Source organism: Myotis lucifugus, unplaced genomic scaffold (assembly GCF_000147115.1).
Source record: "Myotis lucifugus unplaced genomic scaffold, Myoluc2.0 scaffold_342, whole genome shotgun sequence".
Lineage (NCBI taxonomy): Eukaryota > Metazoa > Chordata > Mammalia > Chiroptera > Vespertilionidae > Myotis > Myotis lucifugus.
The window spans coordinates 387047-414748 of NW_005871390.1; the positions used below are offsets into that span (position 1 = coordinate 387047).

Sequence of the window (27702 nt, forward strand, 5' to 3'; positions counted from 1 at the left end):
AGTTTGGTTCAGGGGATAGAGCGTCGCCCTGCGGACTGAAGGGTCCCAGGTTGGTTTCCGGTCAAGAGCTTTTCCCTGGGTTGGGGGCACTTCCCCAGGGGGGGGGGGGGGGGCGTGTGCAGGAGGCAGCTGCACCCTCTCACCTTCCTCTCTGTAAAAAAAAAAATCAATAAAATATATAAAAAAATAAAAATATATTTTATTGATTTTTTTTTACAGAGAGGAAGGGAGAGAGATATAGAGAGCTAGAAACATCAATCAGCTGCCTCCTGCACACTCCCCACTGGGGATGCGCCCGCAACCAAGGCACATGCCCTTGACCGGAATCGAACCTGGGACCCTTGAGTCCGCAGGCCGACGCTCTATCCACTGAGCCAAACCGGCTGGGGCTTGGATATGAATATTTTTCAATTGTAGAAACCGTAAATATTTTCTCCCAGACTGTGTTTTATCTGTTGTCCCTTTATTCTTCATTTCAGGATATTGCTCTTTGTTTTAAGAGTTAAATTTATCAATTTCTTCCTTGGTAGGTTACTGTTTTTTTCTTATATAAGAAAATCCTCTATATTCTGAAGGCATAAAACATTTGCAATAACTTTTTCTAAGACGGTTCCATCCAAATTAAAAACTACGTTCCCAAAGACACCATTTAAGACTGTGAGAAAGACAAGCCACAGAACCCAAGGAACTATTCTCGAATCATATATCTGCTAAAACACTGTGTCAGGAATACATGAAGACCTTTGGCAAAACAATAATGAAGCACATTCCAATAAAAAAATGTGATCTTTTTTGGAAATAGATGTAATCAAGTTGAGATGAAGCCATTAAAGTGGGTCCTAACCCAACAGGAATTAGGTCCTTATAAGGAGAGGATCATTTCAGGTGAAGACAGATACATAAGGAGAAGGCCATGTGCTGACAGAGGCAGAGATTGGAGTGATGCCAGTCAAGCCAAGCAATGCCAAGAATCAAGGGCACCCACCAGAGGCTAGGAAGTGGCGCAGAGGGTTCTACCTAGAGTCCCAGAGGGAGCGTGGCCCTGCTGACACATTGATTTCAGGCATCAAGCCACCTAGTTCAGTGATTTGCCCCACATTCTGGAAATACATGCCCTCTCTTCCATGTAACTCTTCACAAGTTATAAATGCTCCAGGTAATGATCATCAAAGCCAGCTTACATCACAAAAGAATAAATCACCTCCTTTTAAAAATATATTTTTTTATTGATTTCAGAAAGGAAAGAAGAGAGAGAGATAGAAACATCAGTGATGAGAGAGAATCACTGATCAGCTGCCTCCTGCATGCCCCACACTGGGGATTGAGCCCACAACCCAGGCAAGTGCATGTGCTGGACTGGGAATCCAACAGTGACCTCCTGGTTCATAGGTCGAAGCTCAACCACAGAGTCACACCAGCTGGGGTAAATCACCTCCTTTTTGAGACTTTAAGGCTGATCCAGGAAAAAGATATGAGCACGGGAGGCAGTAGCACACCTGAGCTTCTCAGGCAATACTTTGACAGGTTGGCATATGGGGGAAGTCCCTCAAAGCATGAGACCGTCCAGAGACAAAGGCAAGGGGACCACGCTACCCAACAGGGGAGGGGTGAAAGGAAACTCCCTGGGGAGAAGGGAACCAGAGAGGGGCTTACATGTTTACTGTAGGTGATGTCCCTCTGCAGCCCAGAGGGAAGTCTTTGGATTAGAGAGCTGCAAAGGGCAGCAGCTGTTGGGCACAGTTTTATGGGTATGAAAAGCAAGCATGCTTCAAATGGCTAAAATCTGCTCATTTGGGCTGTGTTGAAAACAACTGGATGTGTGAAATTTTGAGTTTAGCGCCAGTGGGCTTTTGAACCAATGCTTTGTGGTAAAGCAGTGGTTCTCAACCTTCCTAATGCCGCGACCCTTTAATACAGTTCCTCATGTTGTGGTGACCCCCAATTTCATTGTTACAAATTGAACATAATTAAAGCATAGTGATTAATCACAAAACAATATGTAATTATATATGTGTTTTCCGATGGTCTTAGGTGACCCCTGTGAAAGGGTCGTTCGACCCCAAAGGGGTCGCGACCCACAGGTTGAGAACCGCTGTGGTAAAGAATGAACCACACAGGGCCAATATACAGAGGCTGTTTTTGTCTCGTGCATATAACACTTCCAGATTCTTTGTGCCTCTTGCTGGAATGTACAACCAGCCTTTGGATTATTCTCATCAAAATATCAGATCTGGATATGGTCACCCCTCTAGATCTAATTTACAATTATCTGCGAATATAGGGAACAGAAGAAAATGTTAAATGATAGCAGGGAGATGCCATTAGAAAACCTATGAAAATTTCCATGTGATTTATTATATTCCACAATTACATTACAAAGAAAAAAAAAGGAAACTTTTTTTTAAGGAGATCTAAAGGAGAGAATAAATTTAAATGTATGGATATATTGGATACTAATGCAAACAAACACTCTTAACAGCAAAGGTTTTTAAAATTACTAGTACGTAGTCCATTAGGGAAATGGGCCACTGCCTATATATTTGAATATGTTACAGGATAATTGTTAGGTGTGATAATAGCATTGGTTATGGTTATGTTAAGCAAACACATATATTCCAAATATTCAAGGATAAAATTATATGCTTAAAAATGTTTCAAAATTATCAAGGGAACTGGGTGTTGTAGGGAAGACACTTGATGGAAAATGGTTGAAGGCTGGTAATAGATATTATGAGATTTTCTGAAACCATTCTACTTACACAAAGTATGAATTTTCCAAAAGTAAAATATTAAAAATAAACAATGGAGAAGTACTTACGAGTGGATCTTTAAAGTACATTCTCTATAATTATGCTGTGTAATGCAAGTTCTTTCCTAAAAGATGATGTTGTGGATTGCATTATTGATTCAAATTTTTCAATCCCCCAGGAAACAATCTAGCAATGTCTCATGGTAGCAAGATCCCAATTCTTCTCCCTTTCGTTTTGAGCCACGCGACTTGCTTAAGTCAGTGCTAGGTGAGCAAATGTTGTAAGGAAAAAATCCTGAAATGTGTCTGTGCATTTGGCTTCCCTCTGTGCCTCATCATGAGGAACCTTCCCCAAGGTGCGATGGATTAAGCTTCAGCCCCAGAATGGACATACTTGGATCAGAGCCAGTTCCGCTTCCAGAATGGACTTGAAGACCCATCACTTGGGTGACCTACCCAAGCCCATGGCCAGACTGTGAGCATGAACAGAAATGTTTATTGCAGCACGTAAGAAACAAAATCGGACTAATAGTCGTTTACACAATTAATTTAACAATTACACAATCGACAAGTTAATGTCAGGCAAAACATGCCTCTTACTAAGTAGAACTTTTCTGTGCTCTCTGCTCTTCCCTTTCTGCTCCGCTAGTGCTCTGGTAGGTCAGAGAAGAAGAGAATTTATAAGACCGACAAAGGATCAAGAAAGTCTTCATGCAGGAATGGTGAGTGGGTGCTTGCCTTTCTCTAGTTTATGCAAACAAGACGACGTAAATTTAAATATTTGGGAACAAAACTGTGCTGAAATGATACAAAGATTGAATAAATCCAATTGAAATGTAAATTGTGTTCATACTCTTGCCACACAGCAGTTTCACTGTGGTGTTTTACAGAAAAACCAACAAGATGGCACTGTGTTACCACATCCCATTACATCCACATTGGGACCCATTTTGGTGTCATCTGTTCTTTTCCTTTAACAATGATCACAATCAATAATATTTCATATGACAATTACCATTCAGGAGTTCATCTGGTGGAACCACTGCTGGTTAGAAAACTAGAGTAAAAGAGCAGTATTTGGAAAGAAATTTAGATTGTGAGAAAAACTGGAGAGGTCCAACTAGATTGGTCCAAAAATTTTTTTGAAAATAAAATACACACTGTTTTTTAATTAAACTCATATGAAAGAACTGCACTTAGTTCTGTGTAACAGAAATCTCCCCAAAGCTACTAGACAAGGAAGGTGTTTGTTCTCACAAAGAGCTGGGTCAGCACACTTAAAAATTCAATAGATCAACCAAGTCCCAAGCATGTGCCATTCTGTTACCGTAAAAGCAAGCACTGTGTGAAATGTTGGAATTCACGAAAACTCACTAAAATTAACTTTCTACTTAAAAAAATTTTTTTAATAGATTTTTATTGATTTCAGAGAGGAAGGGAGAGGGAGACACAGAAACATCAATGATGAGAATCACTGATCGGCTGCTTCCTGCACACCCCCTACTGGGGATCAAGCCTGCAACCTGGGCAAGTGCCTTTGACCGGAATCGAACCCGGGACCTTTCCGTCCACAGGCTGACACTCTATCCACTGAGCCAAATCGGCTAGGGAGAAACTTGCTACTTTTTAATAATTCATCAGAAGTTAATATTCTAGGATACCCGCGCTCCGGCCGTCCGCCCGCCCGCGCGCCCTGGCGGCGATGACACGGCGCTGGCGGTGGCCGCGAGGCGCCGGGCGGGCCGTTTGCTGACCGTTTGCTGACGGTTTGCTGACCGGAGAGCGGCCGCCGCCAGCGTGTCCGCGGCGCCCGGCCAGCATGGGCTGCGCCCCGAGCATCCACATTACCGAGACCCAGACCGTGTACCCGGGCGCCCGGGAGGCCGAGGACGCGCAGGACCCTGCGGCGCTGCTGCCCGCGCCGGGCGGGCCGGGCGCCCTGCTCCGTCCGGAGCCCGAAGACTTGGCCACCACCAGCGGCGCCCTCCCCGTGGACCCCCCCCCCCCTTCCCTCCCAGCATTGCGACTCGAAGAGACCAACATCTCACGTGCAGTTTGGCCCCATGAGGTTTCATGCAGATCAACTCCAGGTACTTTTAGCATTTATCAAAGACGATAGCCAGTGTAAAGGATTCCGTAAGGCGTGTGAAAAAGCAGGGTTTAAGTGCACGGTGGCCCTGGAGGTCCAGGCTGTCCTGACCTGTTTCCTGGCTGCAAATCACAACATCATCATCATCGACCACAGAAACCCCCAGCAGCTGGACGCCCCGGCGCTGTGCAGGTCTATTCGAGCAACAAACGTTTCAGAAAACACGGTTATTGTTGGTGTAGTAGGCAGGCGGGATGGAGAAGCGTCTGTGATGTCCCTCCTTAGTGCCGGCTTTAGGAGGAGGTATGTGGAGAACCCCAGCCTCCAGCCTCCTGGCCTGATACGCGGAGCTGCTGCAGCTGGAGTTTGGAGAGGTGCGGTCACAGCTGAAACTCAGGGCTTGTAATTCAGTGTTCACTGCACTAGAGAAAAGCCAAGACGCCATTAAAATCACGAGTGAGGACAACTACATACAGTATGTAAATCCAGCATTTGAAACAACGGTGGGTGAATTATTAGGGAAGGAGTTAGCAAAAATGCCTCTAAATGAGAAAAGGGCTGACTTGTTCAGTACTATAAATTCATGCATGAAGATGGGCAAGGCGTTTACCACTCCAAAAACGGAGATAATGTACAACAAAATGTCAAGATACCTGTCATTGGACAGGGAGGAAAAATTAGACACTATGTGTCCATTATCCGAGTGAGCAACGGCAACAGTAAGGTGTGTCAGGCTGAGACGATCACGGAATCTGTTCATTCTGACACTCCCACAGATAATCCATCAGGTAAACATAAAGACAAGAGGAAAAGCTCCCTGGACGTCAGGAGTGTTGCCTCACGAGCAAGTGAAGTGGCCAGCCAGAGGCGACACCCCTCCATGGCCCGGATCCACTCCATGACCATCGAGGCGCCCATCACCAAGGTGGTCAATATCATCAATGCTGCCCAGGAGAACAAGTTCCATGCCTGTGTCGGAAGCCTTAGACAGCGTCCTGGAAATTCTGAGAACCTCAGAGCTGTATTCACCACAGTTCGGGGCGAAGGAAGAGGATCCCCGCACCAAGGACCTCATTGGGGGCCTGATGTCTGACGGTTTTCGAAGACTATCTGGGAATGGGTTACCCTCTCAGCAAAAAACCTGCATCAAGTTTCGGGCAGCTTACTCACCTCCGAGTCCCTTCACGATATCCCACCGCGGATAGCTGAGGCCATGGAAAACGATGACAACTGGGACTGTAATGTCTTTGAACTGGAGACTGCCACTCAGAAAAGGCCTTTGACTTTTCTTGGTCTCAAAATCTTGGCTCGCTTTGGGGTCTGTGAATTCTTGAAGTGCTCAGAGACGACGCTGCGGCTGTGGCTGCAGACTATTGAGGCCAACTACCACTCCTCCAACCCCTACCACAACTCCACCCACACGGCCGACGTGCTGCACGCCACTGCCTGCTTCCTCTGCCAGGAGAGGATCAAGCAAGCATTAGACTCAGTGGATGAGGCCGCTGCCCTCATCGCAGCCGCCATCCACGACCTGGACCACCCGGGGAGGACCAACCTCTTCCTGTGCGACGCGGGCAGCGCGCTGGCCGTGCTGTACAACGACTGTGCCGTGTTGGAGAGCCACCACGCGGCCCTGGCCTTCCAGCTGACCGCCAGGGAGGGCAAGAGCAACATCTTCAAGAACGTGGAGAGGAATGACTACAGGATGCTGTGCCAGGCCATCATCGACATGGTCTTGGCCACAGAGATGACCAGGCACTTCGAGCACATCAATAAGTTTGTCAACAGCGTCGTCAAGCCCTTGGCAGAGCTGGAGGAAAGCGAGGGGAGTGAGCCAAACCCTCGTGACGTAGACACGATGCTCCGGTCTCCAGAGAACCGGACTCTGATCAAGCAGATGATGATCAAGTGGATGACGTTCAAGTGCGCGGACGTGTCCAACCCCTGCCGGCCCTTGAAGCAGTGCATCGAGTGGGCTGCACGCATCTCGGAGGAGTATTTTTCTCAGACCGAAGAAGAAAGAAGCTGGACTTACCTGTGGTGATGCCAGCCTTTGACCGAAACACCTGCAGCATCCCCAAGTCCCAGATCTCCTTCATCGACTACTTCGTCACAGACACGTACAGTGCTTGGGAAGACTTTGTAGACCTACAGGAGTTACTGCAGCATCGGGACAACAATTTTTTTAAAAAAATATATTTTATTGATTTTTTACAGAGAGGAAGGGAGAGGGATAGAGAGTCAGAAACATTGATGAGAGAGAAACATTGATCAGCTGCCTCCTGCACACCCCCTCCTGGGGATGTGCCCGCAGCGAAGGTACATGCCCTTGGCCGGAATCGAACCTGGGACCATTCAGTCCGCAGGCCGACGCTCTACCCACTGAGCCAAACCGGTTAGGGCTGGACAACAATTTTAAATACTGGAAAGGACTCGACAAAATGAAGCTGCGGGGCGTCCAACCACCTCTGGAACCAAAATAGAGAAGGCTCCTTCTGTCTGAAACTGGACCTCTGACACTGCTCTACTCGCCTGATGTACTCTGCCAGTGATTCTACAAATTAAAAGAAATGAGGACTGAACACTTTTTCATAAAATTTTATTAATGACTTTTCCCAGAAGTTTGCCTTATTTTGTAGTGTTTATACCAAATATTGTCATAGAAACATAGCAAACACAATATTTACTAAATTGACTTTTTAAAACCAATCTGTTTTTATTTTCATAGGTAATTTTTAATTCTAGATATTTATAAAGGTTCTGTATCTTCACACTTTCAATAAATGTAGTACCATAAAAAATGATGACATATCAAAGACTTTATTTCATTTTAAACTTACATTGCTTTTCCAAGTAAAAAAAAAAAATTAATATTCTAATAACTATCAACTAATACATCTTAAAAGTTAAATACAAGTCACTTGTAAAGCTGTGTGGGCTTACTGTATATTTGGGTTTCAGGAAACACACTGAGGAAATACTACAGCCCTGCAGTAAAACACACAGACATTCACAAATGCTCCTGCCGGGACAAGGGGACCACCATCCACACACCTGAACTCTCTCAAACACACACACAGGGTGACGTGACACAAACTTTGTCACTGGGGCATACATGTGGGCACACCCAGACACAGACAGACAAACTCAGACACTGACAAAGGTGATGTCTCCAGACACACAGCCAGGCCCACTGCAACACCCACGAGACAGCTCTTACCTACTCCGGAGGAGCCAGCACCATTTACTTCTCTCTCTCCTCCTGGAGTCGGGCATGACACTTCCTGAACCTCAACAGTGCAACCATCTCTCCATCAGAACCACAGGAGGCGGACCTGAGCAAGAAGTGCCAGGGGCCCAGTGTGGCTGGGATGCTGATGTTCCAGCCCCACCCCTGCAGCTTTAGGATTCTTCTAGAAATGCACTCATCACTCTGACCCTCTGTCACTCAGTGAGGACAGCGAACGTGTCCTGCCCCGAGCCCACCTCAGCCTGCTGGTCTCGTGTGCTGGCTCCATCTGCCCTGAGCGGCCCCGAGGCCCTCCCGGAGACAACGGGCGGCCCCTTCTGAACCTCGGCCCACAGAGGCGGTGCTCGCAGGACCCAGGGGAAGAGCTGAGCTTCCATTTTTCCCTGTGCAGCCTCTTCCCCGAGTCTCTGCCCCACTGACCTGCCCTGCAAACTTCCAATAAGGCTGAGCCCTAGGTATCTCTGGAGCATTTCTTAAAAGGCTGCTGGGTGTCTGCGGAGACTCTGAGATCTCCATTTCCCACAGGCCCCTGGGGTTGAGACTACGCAGAGCACAGGGGTTAGAAGTGGACATGGGCAGTGGCAGGTGGCTCTGGAGTCTAGAATGGGTCATGGGGAGAAAACAGGGTTGTTGTAGAAGATGAGGTCATACTGGAGAAAGGCGGGCCCTAATCCAATAATTACAAAAACTATGCCACATGAAAAGACAGGCATGCACACAGGGAGAATGCTGCCCTGTGAAGATTAGAGTGACGCTGCCTCAAGCCAATGAATGACCAGCTGCCGGGAAGAGCTGGAACAGATGCTTCCCTGGCACTTTCAGAGGAAGCTGGTCCTGCCAACACCTCGATTTCGGACTTCTGCCTGCAGAACGAGGAGACAAAATGCTCTGTTGTCCCAAGCCATCCAGTTGATTTTCCTTGAGAATAAAATACACATTGTTTTTTAATTAAACTCCTATGAAAGAACTGCACTTAGTTCTGTGTAACAGAAATCTCCCCAAAGCTACTAGATGAGGAAGGTGTCTGTTCTCACGAAGAGCTGGGTCAGCACACTTAAAAATTCAATAGATCAACCAAGTCCCAAGTGTTTATTTTGCTGCAACATTGTGGTTTTTGTGGTGGAGGCAGGACCAGAAAACCACTAAAAGTATTATGAACAGTGTTTGCTATACAAATTAGACTTTATGAACTATGTTAACATCTGGAGAAGAGGGTGAATCATAGTACGAGTCACTAACCATGAGTCTGAATGAGTGGCCTGGAGGACACCTTACAGTTTCTAGGAAAATACACAGTGTGAGTACCTGATTACACAAGTGGGTGGGTCCTTGATACCGAGCTCATGGAGGTATCTGTGGAAGCCTCTGCCTCTGAGAAGAGTGGAAGTCCAGCACTGGCTGTTTCTTCTGATGATACTCTTTATCAGCAGGGCAAAGAAATCAGGGAGAGGCGCTGAAAGCTGGGATCTAGAAGTCCCTAGATATCTTCCTATCACACTTTAAAGTGGCTCCAAAAAGTAATGGCTTCTTCACGTCTGCCTTCCAAATCTGATGCCAAGTTAGGCTACTGGTGAATTAGAACATGGAATCATAAAAGATTCTGGGACCTGCAGTTCCCATTGGCCACGCTGACATAGCACAATCCAACAGAACCATCTCAAACTCTCAAACTCTCTATCTCATGGTGATATCACACGGGTCTCAAGTAAATACAATTCCCAATCACAAGCAAGAACAACAGGGCCGGGTAAAAGCTGAAAACAACAATTCATATAATTTCATAATTACAAAATCTACTTATAAGAGAAATGGAAGACTCCTCTGGCCAAAAAGGTAGAAAATATATGATGGTTGATAACCGTATCTGCCACATTAAGTCAGTAAAAAACATCCAACAAATAACAAAGTGTCATTGTTCCAATAACCCCTTAGAGGGCAATTTAAAGTCCACAAACTAAAGATGAAAGTTTTGTTTACTGAAATGTAAGAAAAAACACTACATGCAAATTTTATGTACTATAGCTAAGAGTACTTGGAGAGTTATTTTTCACCTAAATGTTTATTTGCAAAAGAACTGGAAATATACTACCTATGGGTCCATTTTAACAATGAGATACTCATAAAGGCAACACCATATTTACAGCTTTCATAAGATTTCCCTCCTGGTGTGAATTTTCTGAAGCACCGTGCTTGAATTCACTTGCAGGAGGGCTTCCCACATTATATACGCAGTGTTTTTCTGTAGTGTGTGTTCTCGTATGTCTTCTTAAGGACGAGGAACAACTGAAGGCTTTCCCACATTGCTTGCATTCATAAGGTTTCTCTCCAGTATGCATTCTCATATGTATCGGTAAAGATGATGGCCACTTGAAGACTTTCCCACATTCCTTACACTCATAAGGCTTCTCTGCAGAGTGTTTTCTCACATGCTGTTGCAAAAGTTCGGGCCAACTGAACGCTTTCCCACACTGCTTGCATTTATAGAGTTTTTCGGCAGTGTGCCTTTTCATATGTTTTTGTAGGGATATGTGGCAATAGAAAGCTTTCCCACATAGTTTGCATTCGTACGGTTTGTCTCCAGGGTGCATTCTCACATGTTCTCGAAAGCAAGCAGGCAAATTGAAGGGTTTTCCACATTGTTTACATTCATAGGGCTTCTCTTTGGTGTGTGTTCTCATATGCTTTCGTAAGGATACGGGCCAGTTGAAACTTTTTCCACATAGAGTGCATTCATAAGGCTTCTCTCCAGTGTGCACTCTAATATGTCCTTGAAAGGATGAGGGATGGCTAAAGGCTTTCCCACACTGGTTACATTCATAGGGTTTCTCCCCACCGTGAGTCCTTTCATGCCTTCGGAATGACTGGAGGTAAATAAAGGTTTTCCCACATTGTTTGCATTCGTAGGGTTTCTCTCCAGTGTGAATCCTTTCGTGTCTTCTAAAGGACTGGAGATAAATGAAGGTTTTCCCACACTGTTTGCATTCATAGGGTTTCTCTCCAGTGTGTGATATCATGTGTCTTCGAAAAGCTGAGAAGTAACTGAACGCCTCCCCACATTCCTTACATTGATGTGGTGTCTCCCCAGTGTGTGATATCATGTGTCGTCGAAAAGTTGAGGAATACCTGAAGACTTCCCCACATTCCTTACATTTATAGGGCTTCTCTCCAGTGTGTGTTATCATGTGTCTTCGAAAAGTTGAGGAATAACTGAAGGCTTTCCCACATTCCTTACATTTATAGGGCTTCTCTCCAGTGTGGGATCTCAGATGACTAGTAAGACTTGAAAAATCAATGAAGGCTTTCCCACATTGCTGACATTCATAGGTTTTCTCTGCAGTATGAATCCTTATATGCCGGTTGAGGGAAGAAGTACGAGGAAAGGTTTTTCCACATAAATTACATGCATAGGGCCTCTCTCCTTTGTGGGTTCTCACGTGCACTCTTAGGTCTGAAGAACAACTGTAGGCCTTCCCACATTCCTGACATTGATACGGTTTGTGTATAGTATGAATGGCAATGTGACTCTGTAGAGATGAATGATGCATGAAGACTTTTGCATATGCACTGCATTCATTCTGCTTTACTTCAGCAAACGTTTTCTGGTACAGATTAAGATTTGAAGTCTGACTGAAGCCTTCCCCACATTGATCATTACTTTCACAGAGTCTCTCCATCACGTAATTTCTGTTAAAAAATCAGAAACATGTTATCAATAGTTTGACTTCTAATGATTTCTTGCCCTAGTGGACTTTCTCAGTGGTTAGAGCGTTGGGCCCACAGACTGAAGGGTCTCAAGTTCAATTCCAGTCAAAGACACAGACCTCAGTTGCAGGCTCAAGGCTTGATTCCCAATCCCAGTCAGGGCACATATAGGAGGTGACCAATCAATGTGTCAATATTTCTCTCTCTCCCCCCTCATTCCCTCCCACTCTCTCTAAAAATCAATGGAAGAAATATCCTCAGGTGAGGATTAACAAAATATAAAAATAATGATTTATTAATATTTATTAATATTAGAATTACATTCTCACCAATTTCAGTGAATATGTTGTTTTCTACCCTAAGTGATTTATTTTAACATGGAATGAACAGAATGGATTGGCCACAGCCATTATGAAAACAGTGTTTCCTAAACATGGGCTTTTCCCTAATTCTTTTCAACTGTTTCTAACATTCAACATCTATGTCATATTTAATAAAGGTGTGCTTTTTATGTGAAAATCTGAATAAACAAATTTGATCTAGGCTTATGTGGGTTGTTAGTTTGCTTTTTAAATTTCAAGACATACTAAGATTCCTCCAGGAATGCAACTCACCTCAGATATCTCCACTGGTTTGTGTGCTGATCTTCAATGTTAAGTTCTTCCCAAATTTTTCCTAAGATGGAGACCCAAGAATTTCTGGTGAACTCTGCTATTTTATCTTCCTTGGACATTTTATTCACATAAAGATCCTGCTGAGAAACTGACCCATTGGACCTAAATTGAGTCTCATCATCTGAAAACAGAAAGGGAACAAACCCTACAAGATGAATACAGGCACCTGTGAGCCAAACATGACACTGAGGAGTTTGGCTGTGTCAGGGCTTCATCAATAACAAGTACAAGAGGTCAGATGGTAAGCAATTTAATAAACAGTAAAATTCTCCCAAAGTTACAAAAACAAACTTTACTGGGCGCCCTGATAACCCATGAAATCTATGTCCACTGATAACACTTTTTTTACATGAAAAGAAAAACTCAGTCTAATACATGGATTCTCATTTTCATGGAGGAGCTATTAGATTCTAGTTCTATGAGTTATGACAATGTCTTTCTTATTAATTAATGTATTCCCTTTCCACATTCCAAATCTGGGAACAGTCTTGGTATGCAAAAAATGCATGTTTTCTAAATGACAAAGTGAAGGAACAATGTCATTCTTACCCACGGATGCCAGGTTTCTAAAGGTTTCCAGCATCACATCTCTGTAGAGCTCCCTCTGAGCAGCATCCAGCAAAGCCCACTCCTCCTGGGAGAAGTCCAAAGCCACATCCTCAAAGACCACCGAGTCCTGAAACATCCAATATATGTGCGGGAGGATGGGTGAGACCCACAGTACTGAGCAACTGGGCTCACTTCACCTAACATCTAGGCCAGGGGTGGGCAACCCCTGGCACGCGTGCCAAACATGGCACGCCAGTAACTTTTGCTGGCACGTTGAAACCCTCTTATAATCTTCCATTTACAATTTTTTGAATATCAACTTCTTTATTTTTCAGATAAATTCAGTGTTGGTGCATCTTAGATAAATAAATAATTTACATAACAAGTTATCTTAAAGACCATAGACATGAATTGACGAGAGAGGGGAAGAGCAATTTCTATGCCTCTGCCTTCACTCTCCCTGCCTTCCTAGATCCGACTAGTGTTTTGGTTTCATCCACATACGCTTGTGAATCTTTGTTCTCAGTGATGAATTTTGTTAAGTCTCGTAATAGGAGTAGCCTGACGGATGAAAGTAGTAGCTTGTACATATCTCTGAAGGTCACGAAATATAAACCTGATGTAAAATCTCTGTCATCAGTGATGCAGCAGCAAAAGTCCCACTGATAATATCAAGCAGAGTCATAAAGTTTTCTGTCAGACTATCAGTGTACAGCTATACATTAAAAAATAAATGTATTTTTCATCATCATATACTGTGTTTTTGTCGCTCGAATGAATTTTATTATTTCTTCAAGGTTCTTCACATACGTACACCTTAAGAGATATCAAGTAGGCGTAACGTTCTCAAAAAACTAGGGTTGGCACGCAGAAGAATTTTGAGACAGAGATTTTGCTGGTTTTGGCACGCACTCACAAAAAGGTTGCCCACTCCTGATCGAGGCTATGACTCATCATCAGAACCTCACACTCCATGTCCACACTTAAGTTCTCATAGATTTAAAGTGCCACTAACACAATAAACTTACCTCTACATTTTTACTGTGTCCACATCACGACTTATTCTCTAACCAAAGGGTTCTGACCACATGAGGGAAATTAAAGAAATTCTATGCAAATTAAACAAATATTCACACTTTATGGACCACCAATCCCACGTGACACAAACTTCCGCTCCTTCTCTACTGCATACCACATCACTCAGTACTATGTGAAGCCCGAAGTAAAACCTGGATGAGGGCTTACATTTTTTTAAAAAATAATTTTATTTTTCAATGACAGTTGACATACAATACTGTATTAGTTTGAGGTGTACAGCATAGTGATTAGACATTTATATAACTTACAAAATGATCACCCTGATAAGAACCCACCTGACAGCATACATAGTTATATTGCAATATTATTGACTAAATTCCCTATGTAATACTTTACATTCCCATGACTATTTTGTAACTACCAATTTGTACTTTAAAAAACAATTTTGTTTTTGTTAATCCTCACCCAAGGATATTTTCCCATTGATTTTGTTTTTTAAGGGAGAATGGAACTGAGGGAGGAAGGGGGAAGGAGAAGAGGAGGGAGGGAGGGGGGGAGAGAGAGAAGGAGGGAGAGAGAAATATCGATGAGAGACACATTGATCAGTTGTCTGCTGTACAAGCCCCAACTAGGGCTGGGGATTGAACCTGCAACCCAAGTATGTGCCCTTGACTGGGAATAGAACCCGAGACCCTTCAGTGTGGGGGCCAACACTCTAACTCAGGAGTAGGGAACCTTTTTTCTGCCAAGGGCCATTTGGATATTTATAACATCATTTGTTGGCCATATAACATTGTCAATTTAAAAATTAGCCTGTTATATTTGGTCAAACATTTAATTAACTCACTCCTAAATGCCTTGGCAGGGCCAGACCAAATCATTTCTTGGAGCTTAAATGGCCCATGGGCCGGAAGGTCCCCACTCCTGCTCTAACTACTGAACCACACCAGCCAGGGCCCAATTTGTACTTCTTAATCTCCTCCCCTTTTCACCCAACCCCCTTCCCATCTGGCAACTACCAGTTTGTTCTCTGTATCTATGAGTCTGTTTGCTTATTTTGTTTTTTAGATTCCACATATAAGTGAGATCATATAGTATTTTGTCTTTCTCTGATTTATTTCTCTTACGATAATACCCTCTAGGTCCATCCACATGGTCACAAGTGGTAAGTTTTCATTCTTTTTATGGCTGAACAACATTCCATCGTATATATGTACCGTGTCTTTATCCATTCATCTGTCAATGGACACTTCGATTGCTTCCATATCTTGGCTACTGCAAACCTTGTTGCAATGAACATAGGGGTGCATATATCATTTTGAATTAGTGTTTTGGATTTCTCATGAGTACTCTTGCTGACCTTGAGGGCAAGGTTAAGAGTCCCTTTTGCCAAGGAGTTAACTGAAATAAAAAACATCCAATGGTAAATCTGCCTTTGATTAAAAAACAGATAAGAGATTCACCAGTGCCTTCCTACAAAGGAAACACTTCCTTACCTCAAATTCCAATGTCTCTCATTTTCATATCCCTCCCCTCTGAGCCCAAGAGTATGTCAGGCCAACCCCTAAGCTCATGAACACTGAGCTGCACACTTCCTTTTTGTATTTTATTTTTTTATTTTATAATCCTCACCCAGGGAGTGAGGATATTTTTCCCCACCGATTTTTAGAGAGATGAAGGGGAGGGGGGAGGGAGGGAGAGAGAGAGAGAGAGAGAAACACTGATGTGAGACACATCAATTGGTTGTTTCCCGCACATGCCCCAACCAGGGGTGGGGATCAAACATGCAACCCAGGTACGTGCCCTTGACTGGCAATTGAACCCGCAACCCTCCAGTGAGCAGACCAACGCTCTAACCACTGAGCCATGCTGGCCAGGGCTGCACTTTCTTTAAGTCCTTGTTTTATATTTATTTATCTATTTTTTAAAAACATTTTTATTGATTTCAGAGAGGAATGGAGAAGGAGAGAGAGAAATATCAACGATGAGAGAGTATCACTGATCGGCTGCCTCCTGTAGGTCCCACACTGGGGATTAAGCTCACAACTGGGCTTATGCCTTGACCAGGTTGGTTCCTAGGTAAATGCTCAACTACTGAGCCACGCCGGCCGGGCTAAGCCCTTGTTTTTTTTAAAAAAGAATATTAACCCACTGCCACCATGAGCAGGAAACAGAAAATACTCTCCGTCAATTCTGCTGCCAGTACTTACCTATTCAACAGAACAACAGCGTAGTTAGACTATCCCTGTTGTTGGTACAGGGAATGACAGGAGGTCCCAAAGTCAGCTGAATTGCTGTTAGAACACTAGTCATCAGTAGTGTTTCCTCTAATCAATTCCCTTGCACATTGGGCAGAAGAGGAGGTTTATCCTTAGAAACTACTGAGGCACAGCTGGCCTTGGCTGGTGTCTGGGAACCTGGACTTGGGAGGTTTCACACCACCCGAATCGATATTCCTCACTGTCTAAACCAGGGGTCCTCAAACTTTTTAAACAGGGGGCCAGTTCACTGTCCCTCAGACCGTTGGAGGGCCAGACTATAGTTTAAAAAAAAAACTATGAACAAATTCCTATGCACACAGCGGCGGCAAAAACACCCGGCGGGCCGGATAAATGTTTCGGTGGGCCGCATGTGGCCCGCAGGCCGTAGTTTGAGGACCCCTGGTCTAAACTGACTGCGCCGACAACAGCATTGATGCTGAACACCTGCTTTCCTTCCAGGAGCCTGGTGTTTGGAGACATGCTAGCAGACGAAGCTCAAATCATCAGCTGTCAGTAAAACTCCCAGGCACTGGGTCTCTATGAGCCTCCCTGGTAGACAACATTTCACATGTTGTCACAACTCACTGCTGGGTGCACTCCGTGTGGCTCCACTGGGGAGGGACTCTTACAACTTCCCCTGGTTTCCTCCAGCACCCCCCACCCCCCCACCCCACCACGCACCTTTCCCTTTGCTGATTTGTCCTTTTGTTGTAACAAATCATAGTCATGGGCCTAACCGGTTTGGCTCAGTGGATAGAGCGTCGGCCTGCGGACTGAAGGGTCCCAGGTTCGATTCCGGTCAAGGGCATGTACCTTGGTTGCAGGCACATCCCGGGGGGGGGGGGGCGCAGTGTGCGGGAAGCAGCTGATCGATGTTTCTCTCTCATCGATGTTTCTAACTCTCTATTCCTCTCCGTTCCCCTCTGTAGAGAAGACATCTAAAAATCATGGTCATGGAGTGCAACTAAGGCTGAGGTGGAAGACTCCCACTAAACAGGGCCTGGGGGGCTGTCTTTGACGACACACAGTAGATTTTCTAGAAACACCCCAGCTCACTGAAATGCGCCAGGAGGACTGTCTGGGGGGAAGGATGGGGATGGAGGGGTGGTGCTCTGGTGCCAGGGCAGCTCTGGAGCTGTCCGTGGTCTGAGAGAACTGCTGAGTTGCTGTCTGATGGGAGATAAAGTTGACAGAGGTAAACATGACAGATCTGACTCCAGGAGGGCTGGCTCACTGGATAGCTAGGCTGCTTCTGGCCCTGCTGGCTACGTGGCAAAGAAAAAAAGATAGTCCTGGTGAGGCCTTTGAGTTTTGTTCTCTCCTCTAGCAAGGGAAGAAAAAAACCCGATTTCCCAACGGAGACCTTTGTTTGAATGGGCAAAAGTGCTAAAAGTTTGCATTACAAATAGAGAGAAGAAAAGTTAAATCAGTTCCCAGAGTTGGAGCAAAACTTTAGATAAACCAAGGGGAAGGGGTAGGAGACTCAGCCAGCTGGGGCTACTGTAGCCTCCTGACCCACCCCTGCATTCTGGCCAGGACCTTCCCTGACAGCTGTAATTTTATCCCTGTAAATGCTGAGTTTATAACTGGGGCTTTATTATGGATTGAACTATGTTCCCCCAAAAAAGATACGTTGAACTACTAATCCCTGGTACCTATGAATGTAATTTTATGGAAATAAGGTCTTTGCAAGTGTAACCAAGTTACAATGAGGTCATTACAATGGGTCCAAATCCAATGTCCTCAGAAGAGGAAAATGACATACGAGGACAGAACAGCACGGGGGAAATGGCCCGTGAAGAGGAACGCTGAGACCGGAACCGCCACCAGCCTAGAGTGCCTGGGGCTGCCGGAAGCCGTGACAGACAAGGATGTTCCTAGAACAAGGGTTCTGAGGGGGCGTGATACTATCAATAACTTGATGTTGGACTTCAGCCTCCAGAATTGTAAGAGAACAAAATTTTAAGGCCCCCCCCCCACACACACACACTGTGGTTGCTTCCTATGGCAGCCCTGGGAAACTAATACAGGGTGTGAGTGAACTTGCAATCAGAATAAAGGGGGAGGAGATTTTTTTACTTAAAATGATAGTGATTCCTGCACTTGCATGCATGATAAAAACTGATGCAAATGGTATATCCACATAACTTCACCAGTGCTAGTGGGATCACCCCAATCCGTACAAAGGAGAAAGTATCAGTGAGACACAACTTCCTTGCTTTTTGCCACTGTGCATGGGTTGGAATGTAAACTTTAAGTATTAGAAACAAGATCAGGTCTCCAGAACTGATGACTTTTTACTATGATTTTTACCCTAGGTTCAAGAAAGAAAGAATGAAAATGAAAAGACAGGCAACACTAACTTGTATGCATGCATATAAGCCAAACCAATGGACATGGACAACAGGGGGATGAGAGCATGAGTGGGGGGAAGGGAGGATGGGGATTTAATGGGGGGGATGAGGACACATTTATAATACTTTAACTAATAAAGAATTAAAAAAAAAGACAGGCAACACTAAATGGGAGGTAGACTTTTGGAATTTTAACACATTGAGGGCGGATCACGAGCATTCTCGTGTTTTCATATTACACAGTGTTTTACATAAATGTTAAAGGCACGCCCTAAAACTAAATACCCACTGCATTTTGAAGTTATTACATGTTCTTACAAGCTAATATCTTTTTAAAGTATGATACTTTGGAAAACGTTTTTTGTACTCTGGCCACTGGGTAAAGCTAGCAATAAAACTACTGGTGTGCAATGTGCTAAGTAAAAGTTTCCAGTTTGCTAAAGAATTCTTATAAAAGCCTGTTTCTGATGACCTGTAGAGGCTGACAATTGTCCAGCAGTCAATTTGGACTCTAAGACAGACACAACAAAACGGGCTTAGGACAGTCTCATTTCTACTTGCACTTGGGCCACAGTTGTCTGCCCCTGCAGTGAATCAGCCTTCCTACTGGGAAGAAAAGGTCCCGGAGTTTGATGGCATTCTGAATTCACACTTGTATTTATACTTCCCGGACCTGACTGTGAGCTAAAACCCAACAGTGTCCATGATGGGCTGTTTTGGCCTCAGTACACACAGTCTGGCCTGAAAGCAGGTAGAAGCTCCGTGAACAGGACTTGGACCCTGGAACATGGAAGATTTCCAGCAGCTTTCTGTGAGGTCCGAAATTGTGAAAGCCTCATGGATGCAAGTGGGTCTGGTGGGATCACGTACCGTTGTCTATGACAAAGGCCTTGTTCTACAATAGGATCACCTGAAATCAAGCTGCTCATTTCACCGCTGTTAGCTTCCACACTGACAGACCACCTTCAGAGGTCATCTGCACTGCTGAGGTGGACGAACTGGTGCGTGGCTAAACAAACTGTCTGAGACGGACCACCTCAGCAGTCCCTCTGAAACAAGGCCTAGACTGAATTATTGGGTCTGCACCGAGAACTCTGAGGATACAGTGGGGGCCTGTTGACCTGGCTGGCTGCCTGAGCATCAACCCATGCACCAAGAGGTCACCAGTTCAAACTGCATGTCCTGCTGGGGTGCCCTGACTAACATAAACTCTGAGTTTTCCAGGGAGCAAGTGTGCCCTCTGGGACTGTACTTCTCAGGTGTGTGTCCTATCAGGACATGTCTTATCTGCGGATAAGGCACTCAGGTCAGCTTCAACTTACTGGCCAGAGTTGTGCTGTGCGGGAATTGACACCTGAAGCCAGGTTAAGAACAACAGAATACAGATATTTGAGGAAGACCACCGCAACCCCCACCCCCAGCTTTCTAAGACCTTTATGGTTAATGGGATTTACTTAACTGGCTAAGTCCAGGCCTCCTAAAGGATATAACTAAAACCAATACTGCAGCCCTAACCGGTTTGGCTCAGTGGATAGAGCGTCGGCCTGTGGACTGAAAGGTCCTAGGTTCGATTCCGGTCAAGGGCATGTACCTTGGTTGCGGGCACATCCCCAGTAGGACGTGTGCAGGAGGCAGCTGATCGATGTTTCTAACTCTCTATCCCTCTCCCTCCCTCTCTGTAAAAAAATCAATAAAATATATTTTTAAAAAAACAACACCAATACTGCAGGTGGTTCTCACCCTACTGTAGAGGATCCTACTAATAATTTTGCTATAAAGATATCTTGTGCAGCCCTGCTGGTGTGCCTCAGTAGTTGAGTGTCAACCCATGCACCAAGCGGTCACCGTTCATTCAATTCCCAGTAAGGGCACATGCCCAGGTTGCCGGCTCGATCCCCAGTAGGGGGCGTGCAGGAGGCAGCCCATTGATGTTTCTCTCTCATCGATGTTTCTATGTCTCCCTCTCCTTTCCTCTCTCTCTAAAAAAATCAATAAAAACGTGTTTTTTAAAAAAGATGCCTTGTTCAAGGGCCAAGGGAACAGACTGTGCAGAAGTGTTAGCCGAGCTGGCCTGAGAAAGTCCTCAGAAGTCCTGCTTGCGAGGTTGGCCCTTGGTGGCATGTGACAACTTGGATGTGGGGAGAGTTCTCAGCATCTGGAGACAAGGAGCTCCCTCTGCCTTTTTATACAAACAATCAGGCTTCTGCCAAAGACCTGCTCTCCTTCTACGAGTCTGAATTCTTTTTCGGGCCAGGAAGAAGCTGTCTACATGACTAGCCCCCAATAAAAACCCTGTTACTGCCCTAACCAGTTTGGCTCAATGGATAGAGCGTTAGCCTTCGGACTCAGGGGTCCCGGGTTCGATTCCGGTCAAGAGCATGTACCGTGGTTGCAGGCACATCCCCAGTAGGAGGTGTGCAGGAGCAGCTGATCGATGTTTCTAACTCTCTATCCCTCTCCCTTCCTCTCTGTAAAAAAATCAATAAAATATATATTAAAAAAAATTATTTGGAGGCAAAACATTAAAAAACACACAAAAACAACCCTGTTACTGAGCCTCTCATTAACCTTCCTGGTCGGCATTTCAAATGTGCTGTCACACCTGGTGCTTTGTGATGTCACTAGAGGGGACCCTGGACCTGTTCTCCTTCGTACTTGGCCTCGGGCACCTTTCTTCTGGGCTGACTGCTTTGCTCTTGCATTGCAATACATCATGGCCATGAGCAGGCCTACAGGCTGAGTCCTGGGCGTCCTCCTAGTCCTCATGAATGGTATTAGTGCCCTTATAACAGGGACCCAAGAGAGCTTCCTGGACCTTCCGCCACATGAGGACAGTGAAGAGACAGCTGTCTCTGAACCAGGAAGCCGGCCTTCAACAATCACCCAATCTGTCAGCACCTTGGTCTTGGACTTCCCAGCCTCCAGAACTGTGACAAATAAACGTTTGCTGTTTATAAATCCCTAGTCTGTGGTGTTTTTGTTATAGCGGCCCAGCTGACTAAAACAGGAACGCCCAACACACCCTACTTGAAACCATCAAATACTCTACAACATTCATTTTTAAAAAGTGCCACTGAGCACTCATTATATGCAAAAAACTTTGCAAAGAGTTTTTATACACATACATTAGCTCACAGAGCCTTATAATAACTCTGTAAAGCAGACATTACTAAAACTGGTTCATAATAGAGGAAACGCAGAACTGTCCATGCATAACATCACACGAACTCCTACCACGTGCATGTCTTCACGTGCACCTTACAGCTGTTTTGTTCCCAGTGTGGTAAGGAGAGAAGCTAGATTTTCCTGGCACTTTGAGCCAACAGAAGCGTCCTGCTCCAAGCTTCCATCCTCATGCTCCTCTCCTGGTGAAGCCCCATATCTTGTGAGAGACTGCTTTGAAGATCTGACCTCTGGCTCTTTCATTTAGAAAGGTGATTTAGGTTACAGGGACCTGGGTCCTAGTACTTGCAGGCACTAGAGCTACAGCACTGACCAAAAAATTCTGAATCATGTGGGTCTTAAATTCTTTCAAAGGAAAACAATAAATGAGCAAATTAAATATAAGTACTAAGGAAAATGTGGCACAGTGAGGGGATCAGGAGGGAGATATAGATCTTTACATGTTCATTTGTGTATGTGTGTAGATATCAGTATCAATATAAATATGAATGACTGGTTGCAAGGTAAAGAACAATAAAATAACCCTTTGAAATAACACTGCAGAGTGATACCTAAATTGTTTAAAAATATATATGTATATTACATATACGTATTATATACACACATATATATATGTATCTTCATGAGTCAACATATTGGTTACACACATCAGAGTGAGAGAACCTGCCATTGGGGTTCATTTCAAGTGGGACATCTGGTGTGAAAGCTTGTTCCACATTTAGGGCTGAATTTCATTTCACAGATGATTATTTTTTAATGTTTGTCGACTGTACATATGTCATATACATTTTCCTACACTGATATTATCTTTTTTTTTTAAAGTATATTTTATTGATTTCTACAGAAAGGAAGGGAGAGAGATAGAGAGTTAGAAACATCGATGAGAGAGAAACATCGATCAGCTGCCTCCTGCACACCTCCCACTGGGGATGTGCCCGCAACCCAGGTACATGCCCTTGACCGGAATCGAACCTGGGACCCTTCAGTCCGCAGGCTGACGCTCTATCCACTGAGCCAAACCGGTTTCGGCTTGATATTATCTTATACAATAGAAAACTCTAAAATCAATTCATATGATTTGCCTATAATCATGTTAGGAACTGCTGAAACTATTTTATAATATTCAACATTCATACATCTCACCATTGGGGAATAGGTGGTAATGTACATAACCTGATAAAGGAAAACTGATAATAGAATATTAAAAAAAAATAACAAAGAACATATAAATGGTATGATGTTGTTTTCTCCAAACAATTAGGGACAAACAAGTATGGTCAGGACCTCCCTCCTGGTCAACATACTAGGGACTCAATCCAGACCCAGCAGAAAAAAAGTGTACAAGAACTAAAAGAGAAAAAAAAACCCTTATCTTTATGCCAACCTCTACCAATTGTATGTGTAGGACACCAACAGAACAAAAAAGTAATCACAGAATAAGATTTTTAACAAGAATAAAAATTCAATATAAAATTTTTTTAAAAATTAGTACTAATCAAGTCTAAAGAAGGCTATCAAAATAACCAAGTGGAAACATTTTTAAACATTAAGAAAAATAACAAAATAAATGAAATAAATGAAAAGATTGCACATGTTCTTAAAATGGAGCATTCAGTATTAGCAAAATAACCCTCCAAAAAAGGCCTAAAATCTTCAAAAAATTCCATTAAATCCCCAAGCAAGATTTTTTTTTTTAGGACTTGAAAAATACTAATTTTATAAACCTAACAGGAAGAACAAAAAGAGCCAAAATGTTCTGAAGAACAAGGCAGGGGCCTGCTTATCACAAAGCAAGGATTTTAAAGCCATAGTAATCCTGACATGATGGAATTAGAAGAGGAATGGACAACTAAATCCATGGAAAGGAACAACTTGAAGTGGGCACTTGTCTATTAGTTCACAACAGGGCAGCCACAAAACAGTGGCAGAAATTAAAAACTAATATATGAGACAGTGACAAAAAGTTATCTAAATAACAAAGATGCTTTACTCCCATCTCTTCCATAGACAATATCAATTCACTGTAGATTAAAGCAAAATGTATCTACACTAATAAAAGAGAAAGATGCAAATTGACCACACCTTTGCGAAGCCCATCAGCCAATCAGGAGTGAGTATGCAAATTAACCCAACAAAGATGGCGGGTTAATTTGCATATGCAGGCGCCCAGCTGCCAGGGCAGGGCAGGATGCTTGCCTCGTCACCATGGCAACGACACAGGCTTTGCACCGCCCCAGCCTGGGAAGGTGGAAAGGCAGCTTCAGGCCAAGCAAAGGCGGTGCTGGCAGCCAGGGGAAGGAAGGCCCATTCTTGCACAAATCTTCATGCATCGGGCCTCTAGTTACCAATAATAGTAAACAACAGTTTACCTACTGTCACAAATTCTCCACCCAGCCCAGGAAAAGAACTGATATTTTGGTGAATCTCTATAATTGACCAATTCACCTACCACACTATGTGGAAATGTATTCATTTCTCTGCTGCCATATTGGGAGGTGTTAGGCACATTCTTGCACTCCATTATACTCTGCTTGGGGCTCTTGCCCCTCCCCACAACTGTCCTGTTATTCTCATTCTAGGTCTCATGATTAGCGGCCTTACTCTTCCAGTAAACCACCTCACCCAGTTTCCAGGGGACCGCCTCCACCTGGCCCCCACCTGCACCTGGTCCCACCGGTAACTCTGACCCTTACAAGTGACATAATATCCTGCTCTCCCTACTCTGCCCCGCTGATGCTGTTTGGTCTCAGCCCTCCTGCCAGCAGATGTAATAATAAATTTAAAATTTTTACCCATTTTGGCCTCGTGCGTTCCTCCTTCAGCGACCCTAACAGAAGGGGTTTTCTGTTTCTCTGACAGTCATTTCCCCAGTAGGACTTTCAAGGCTAAGCCCTGGAATTCCTTTTCTTATATCACTCAAAGGAACCGAAGAAGGTTTAACAAATGGAAAGAAACTCTCCCCCCACCCCCCACCCCCGCCCCATGAAATTCATCTCTTAGGAAATATTAACTTTCCTGCTCTATTAATTAAAAGTATTTTATATTTTTGCTGAAAAACTGAGGCTCCAATAAGTCAATACGTACATCTTATCAAGGGGACAAGCCCAGGTAGGGGCAGTGCTGAACTGGAACATAAACGTAGATGACTTCAAACTCAAGATTTCAATGAGCCATCCTATCACGTGGGAGACCCTTCCCGCACTGTGACCGGATGTGCTCCCGGAACAAAGGACACAGTGCGTCCCAAGTACAGGTGGCTTTGCAGGTGACTGCCACACCTCACTGGGTGAGCTTTCCCAGTCTTCTGGGTTAGTTTCTCTCCCTTCAGGGGCCCGAATCATTTCCATCTTTCTCCTAGATACCAGAGTCCTGTCAGTTCTCCAAGGATTACTAACTGGGGTCGGGATCAGTAGATCCGTCCCAATTTGGGGCCCACACCCAGGTCTCCCCAGACTCCCCGCCCATCGCGTTGGCTGTCCGCTGAGAGGAGCAGATCAGGGGCTGATATTCCCCGCCCCTCCCCCCCCCACCCCGGGTGGATGCCGCAATGTGCATCTGAGTCGCCCGAAGCCCAGATTCTGAGATTCTGAGACCCAGGACCCAGCGCAGGGGCCGGACAGGACTCCAGGGCTCCACCCCGTGCCGAAGAGGAGACTCGGGTCGGGACCCCGGGGCGTGCGGGGAGATCCGGCCCGCCGCCGCTTCCAGCCCCTCCGAGTCTCGGCCCGGCCCTACGTACTCACCATCTCCGGGCTCTCAAGCCGTCCTCTCCTTGGCCCTGGCAGGTGCGAGCTACCTGGGGCTGCGCGGGGCAGGTGCGCACCAACGCCGCAATCTGCTGAGAGCGACGTCCACGCCCTCTTCCTTCCCCGGGATCTCTGATTGGAGGTTGTTCGGGACCCTGCGTCTTGAGTGGACGGTGTTCGGGCACGCCCACATCCGTGGGCCTCTGACGAGACAGTACTCGAGACCCGCCCTGGAACCTCTGATTGGACAGTTCTCCGGGATCCGCCCCTGCATCCTGATTGTTCCCTATGCACCGCCCTCATAGCTCTGATTGGACAGTTCTCTCAGGCCCCGCCCCTACGCCGGAGTGACAGTCCGTCGGGACACTCTGGGCTGATTACAGCCCAGGACATGGGCTCGGAGTAGAATCCTCTCCCTGTGGGTGTGGCATCCACCCGCAGCTCCGCAGCCGGGTCCGAGTCCTCCCCCTGGGTCGGGAAGTTCTAATTCAGTTTCTTCTTGGAGTGTTCTCGGTTCCGGAGCCGGGACCGAACCGGAGGGTCTCATGATCTGGGGTCAGCCCAGGGCGGAGCACCGTTGATCTGTGCGCCTTGTTTAAAAACAAAGACAATAGTGACGTCTCCGAGGGCACAGCAGGGTCCCGCTAGGTAGGACCTGGTTTTGACTTGTGACCTGTGACACCGGGAGAGCCCGCCCTCTGCCCTCACCGTGGGGCTCGAGGTCAGCAGCTCGAGGCCCCGGTTCCTTTGCCCCCACAGTAGGAAGCGGGACCCTGCGGCCCCAACCTGCACAGGGCCCCTCAGCACAGCCATAGCTGAGATGCCAGATTCTCAGTGAGCTTCACGCTGCAAGGAAATTCCTGTCAGAACAGGGTTTCGGCGTATTCCAAGAGGATTTTGAAAATGAAAGAGCTCTGATACTGCACACAGCATGAATGTACCTAATTTCACTAAACTGTACGCTTAAAAATGGTTGAGATGTTGAACTATTATTATGTGTATTTTACCACAAGTTTTTAAAAGTTTTTCTTTTTAAAAAGGCTATGCTACCCCTAAGGCAGCGGTTCTCAACCTGTGGGTCGCGACCCCTTTGGGGGTCGAACAACCCTTTCACAGGGGTCGCCTAAGACCATCGGAAAACACATATACAATTACATATTGTTTTTGTAATTAATCACTATGCTTTAATTATGTTCAATTTGTAACAATGAAATTGGGGGTCACCACAACATGAGGAACTGTATATTAAAGGGTCGTGGCATTAGGAAGGTTGAGAACCACTGCGGCCTAAGGCAATTGAATTCCTATTTTAACTGATATAAAACAACAAAAAAAGCTTAAATAAATTTGAGATAGTCCTGAAAACTCTTTTTTTTAATATATATTTTTATTGATTTTTTACAGAGAGGGAGAGGGATAGAGAGTTAGAAACATCTAAGAGAGAGAAACATCGATCAGCTGCCTCCTGCACGCCCCCCACTGGGGATGTGCCCACAGCCAAGGTACATGCCCTTGACCGGAATCGAACCTGGGACCCTTGAGTCCGCAGGCCAACACTCTATCCACTGAGCAAACTGGTCAGGGCTCCTTTTTCTTTATACTCACTGTCTCCCCATTCACAACACAGACCAAGGACAGCAGGCCTGAGCTGAGGTGTATGGGGTTGGTTATTCTGCCTCCTGTTTCTGCCCCTTCAGTGTAAGAATTCGGCCTGTGGTCGGCACCAGGAGGCCGGCCTGGGAACTCCTAATACACCCAATGATGGAGGCTAATGCAGTGCATATGCCTGCTCATGTTGGAAAACACTCTCTCCTTCGAGATTAAGTGGTCACCCCAATTCTGATATCACTTGTCATTTTATTTACAATTTTAAAAAATTCTGTTATTATGGTTTCCAGAAAGGTGTGATATTACTTTATAAAAATTAGTGTTCAAAGGACTGGCCCATAAAAAAGCTTCGAGTTGCTCTGGCTGGGTGGCTCCGTTGGTTGGAACATCGCATTGTCCTCATACAGGTTGAGGATTCTATCCCTGGTGAGGGCACATATACTAGTAAGAGCAATCAATGACCCAGCGCAGGGGTCATTATGCTGGGGTCATGAATGCA

The 27702-nt window shown here is 45.1% G+C and overlaps 1 protein-coding gene, 1 non-coding gene and 1 pseudogene across 2 annotated transcripts; 1 reads left to right on the forward strand and 2 right to left on the reverse strand.

Annotated features, from left to right (window-relative positions):
• The first annotated feature begins 4778 nt into the window (after window positions 1-4778).
• Window positions 4779-7643, forward strand: LOC102426217 (annotated as a pseudogene).
• A 2555-nt stretch (window positions 7644-10198) lies between these two features.
• Window positions 10199-25708, reverse strand: LOC102437537 (zinc finger protein 555). Its single transcript, XM_014466506.2, is given in 5 exon segments — window positions 10199-10367; window positions 10370-11772; window positions 12405-12585; window positions 13014-13140; window positions 25593-25708. Coding segments are annotated over 5 exon segments (1773 nt in total). The 5' UTR covers window positions 25596-25708; the 3' UTR covers window positions 10199-10308.
• Window positions 25709-27197: 1489 nt separating this feature from the next.
• On the reverse strand, window positions 27198-27328 carry LOC111828368. The gene has a single exon (XR_002832214.1). It is a non-coding gene; the product is annotated as a small nucleolar RNA SNORA51 (small nucleolar RNA).
• Window positions 27329-27702: the final 374 nt, after the last annotated feature.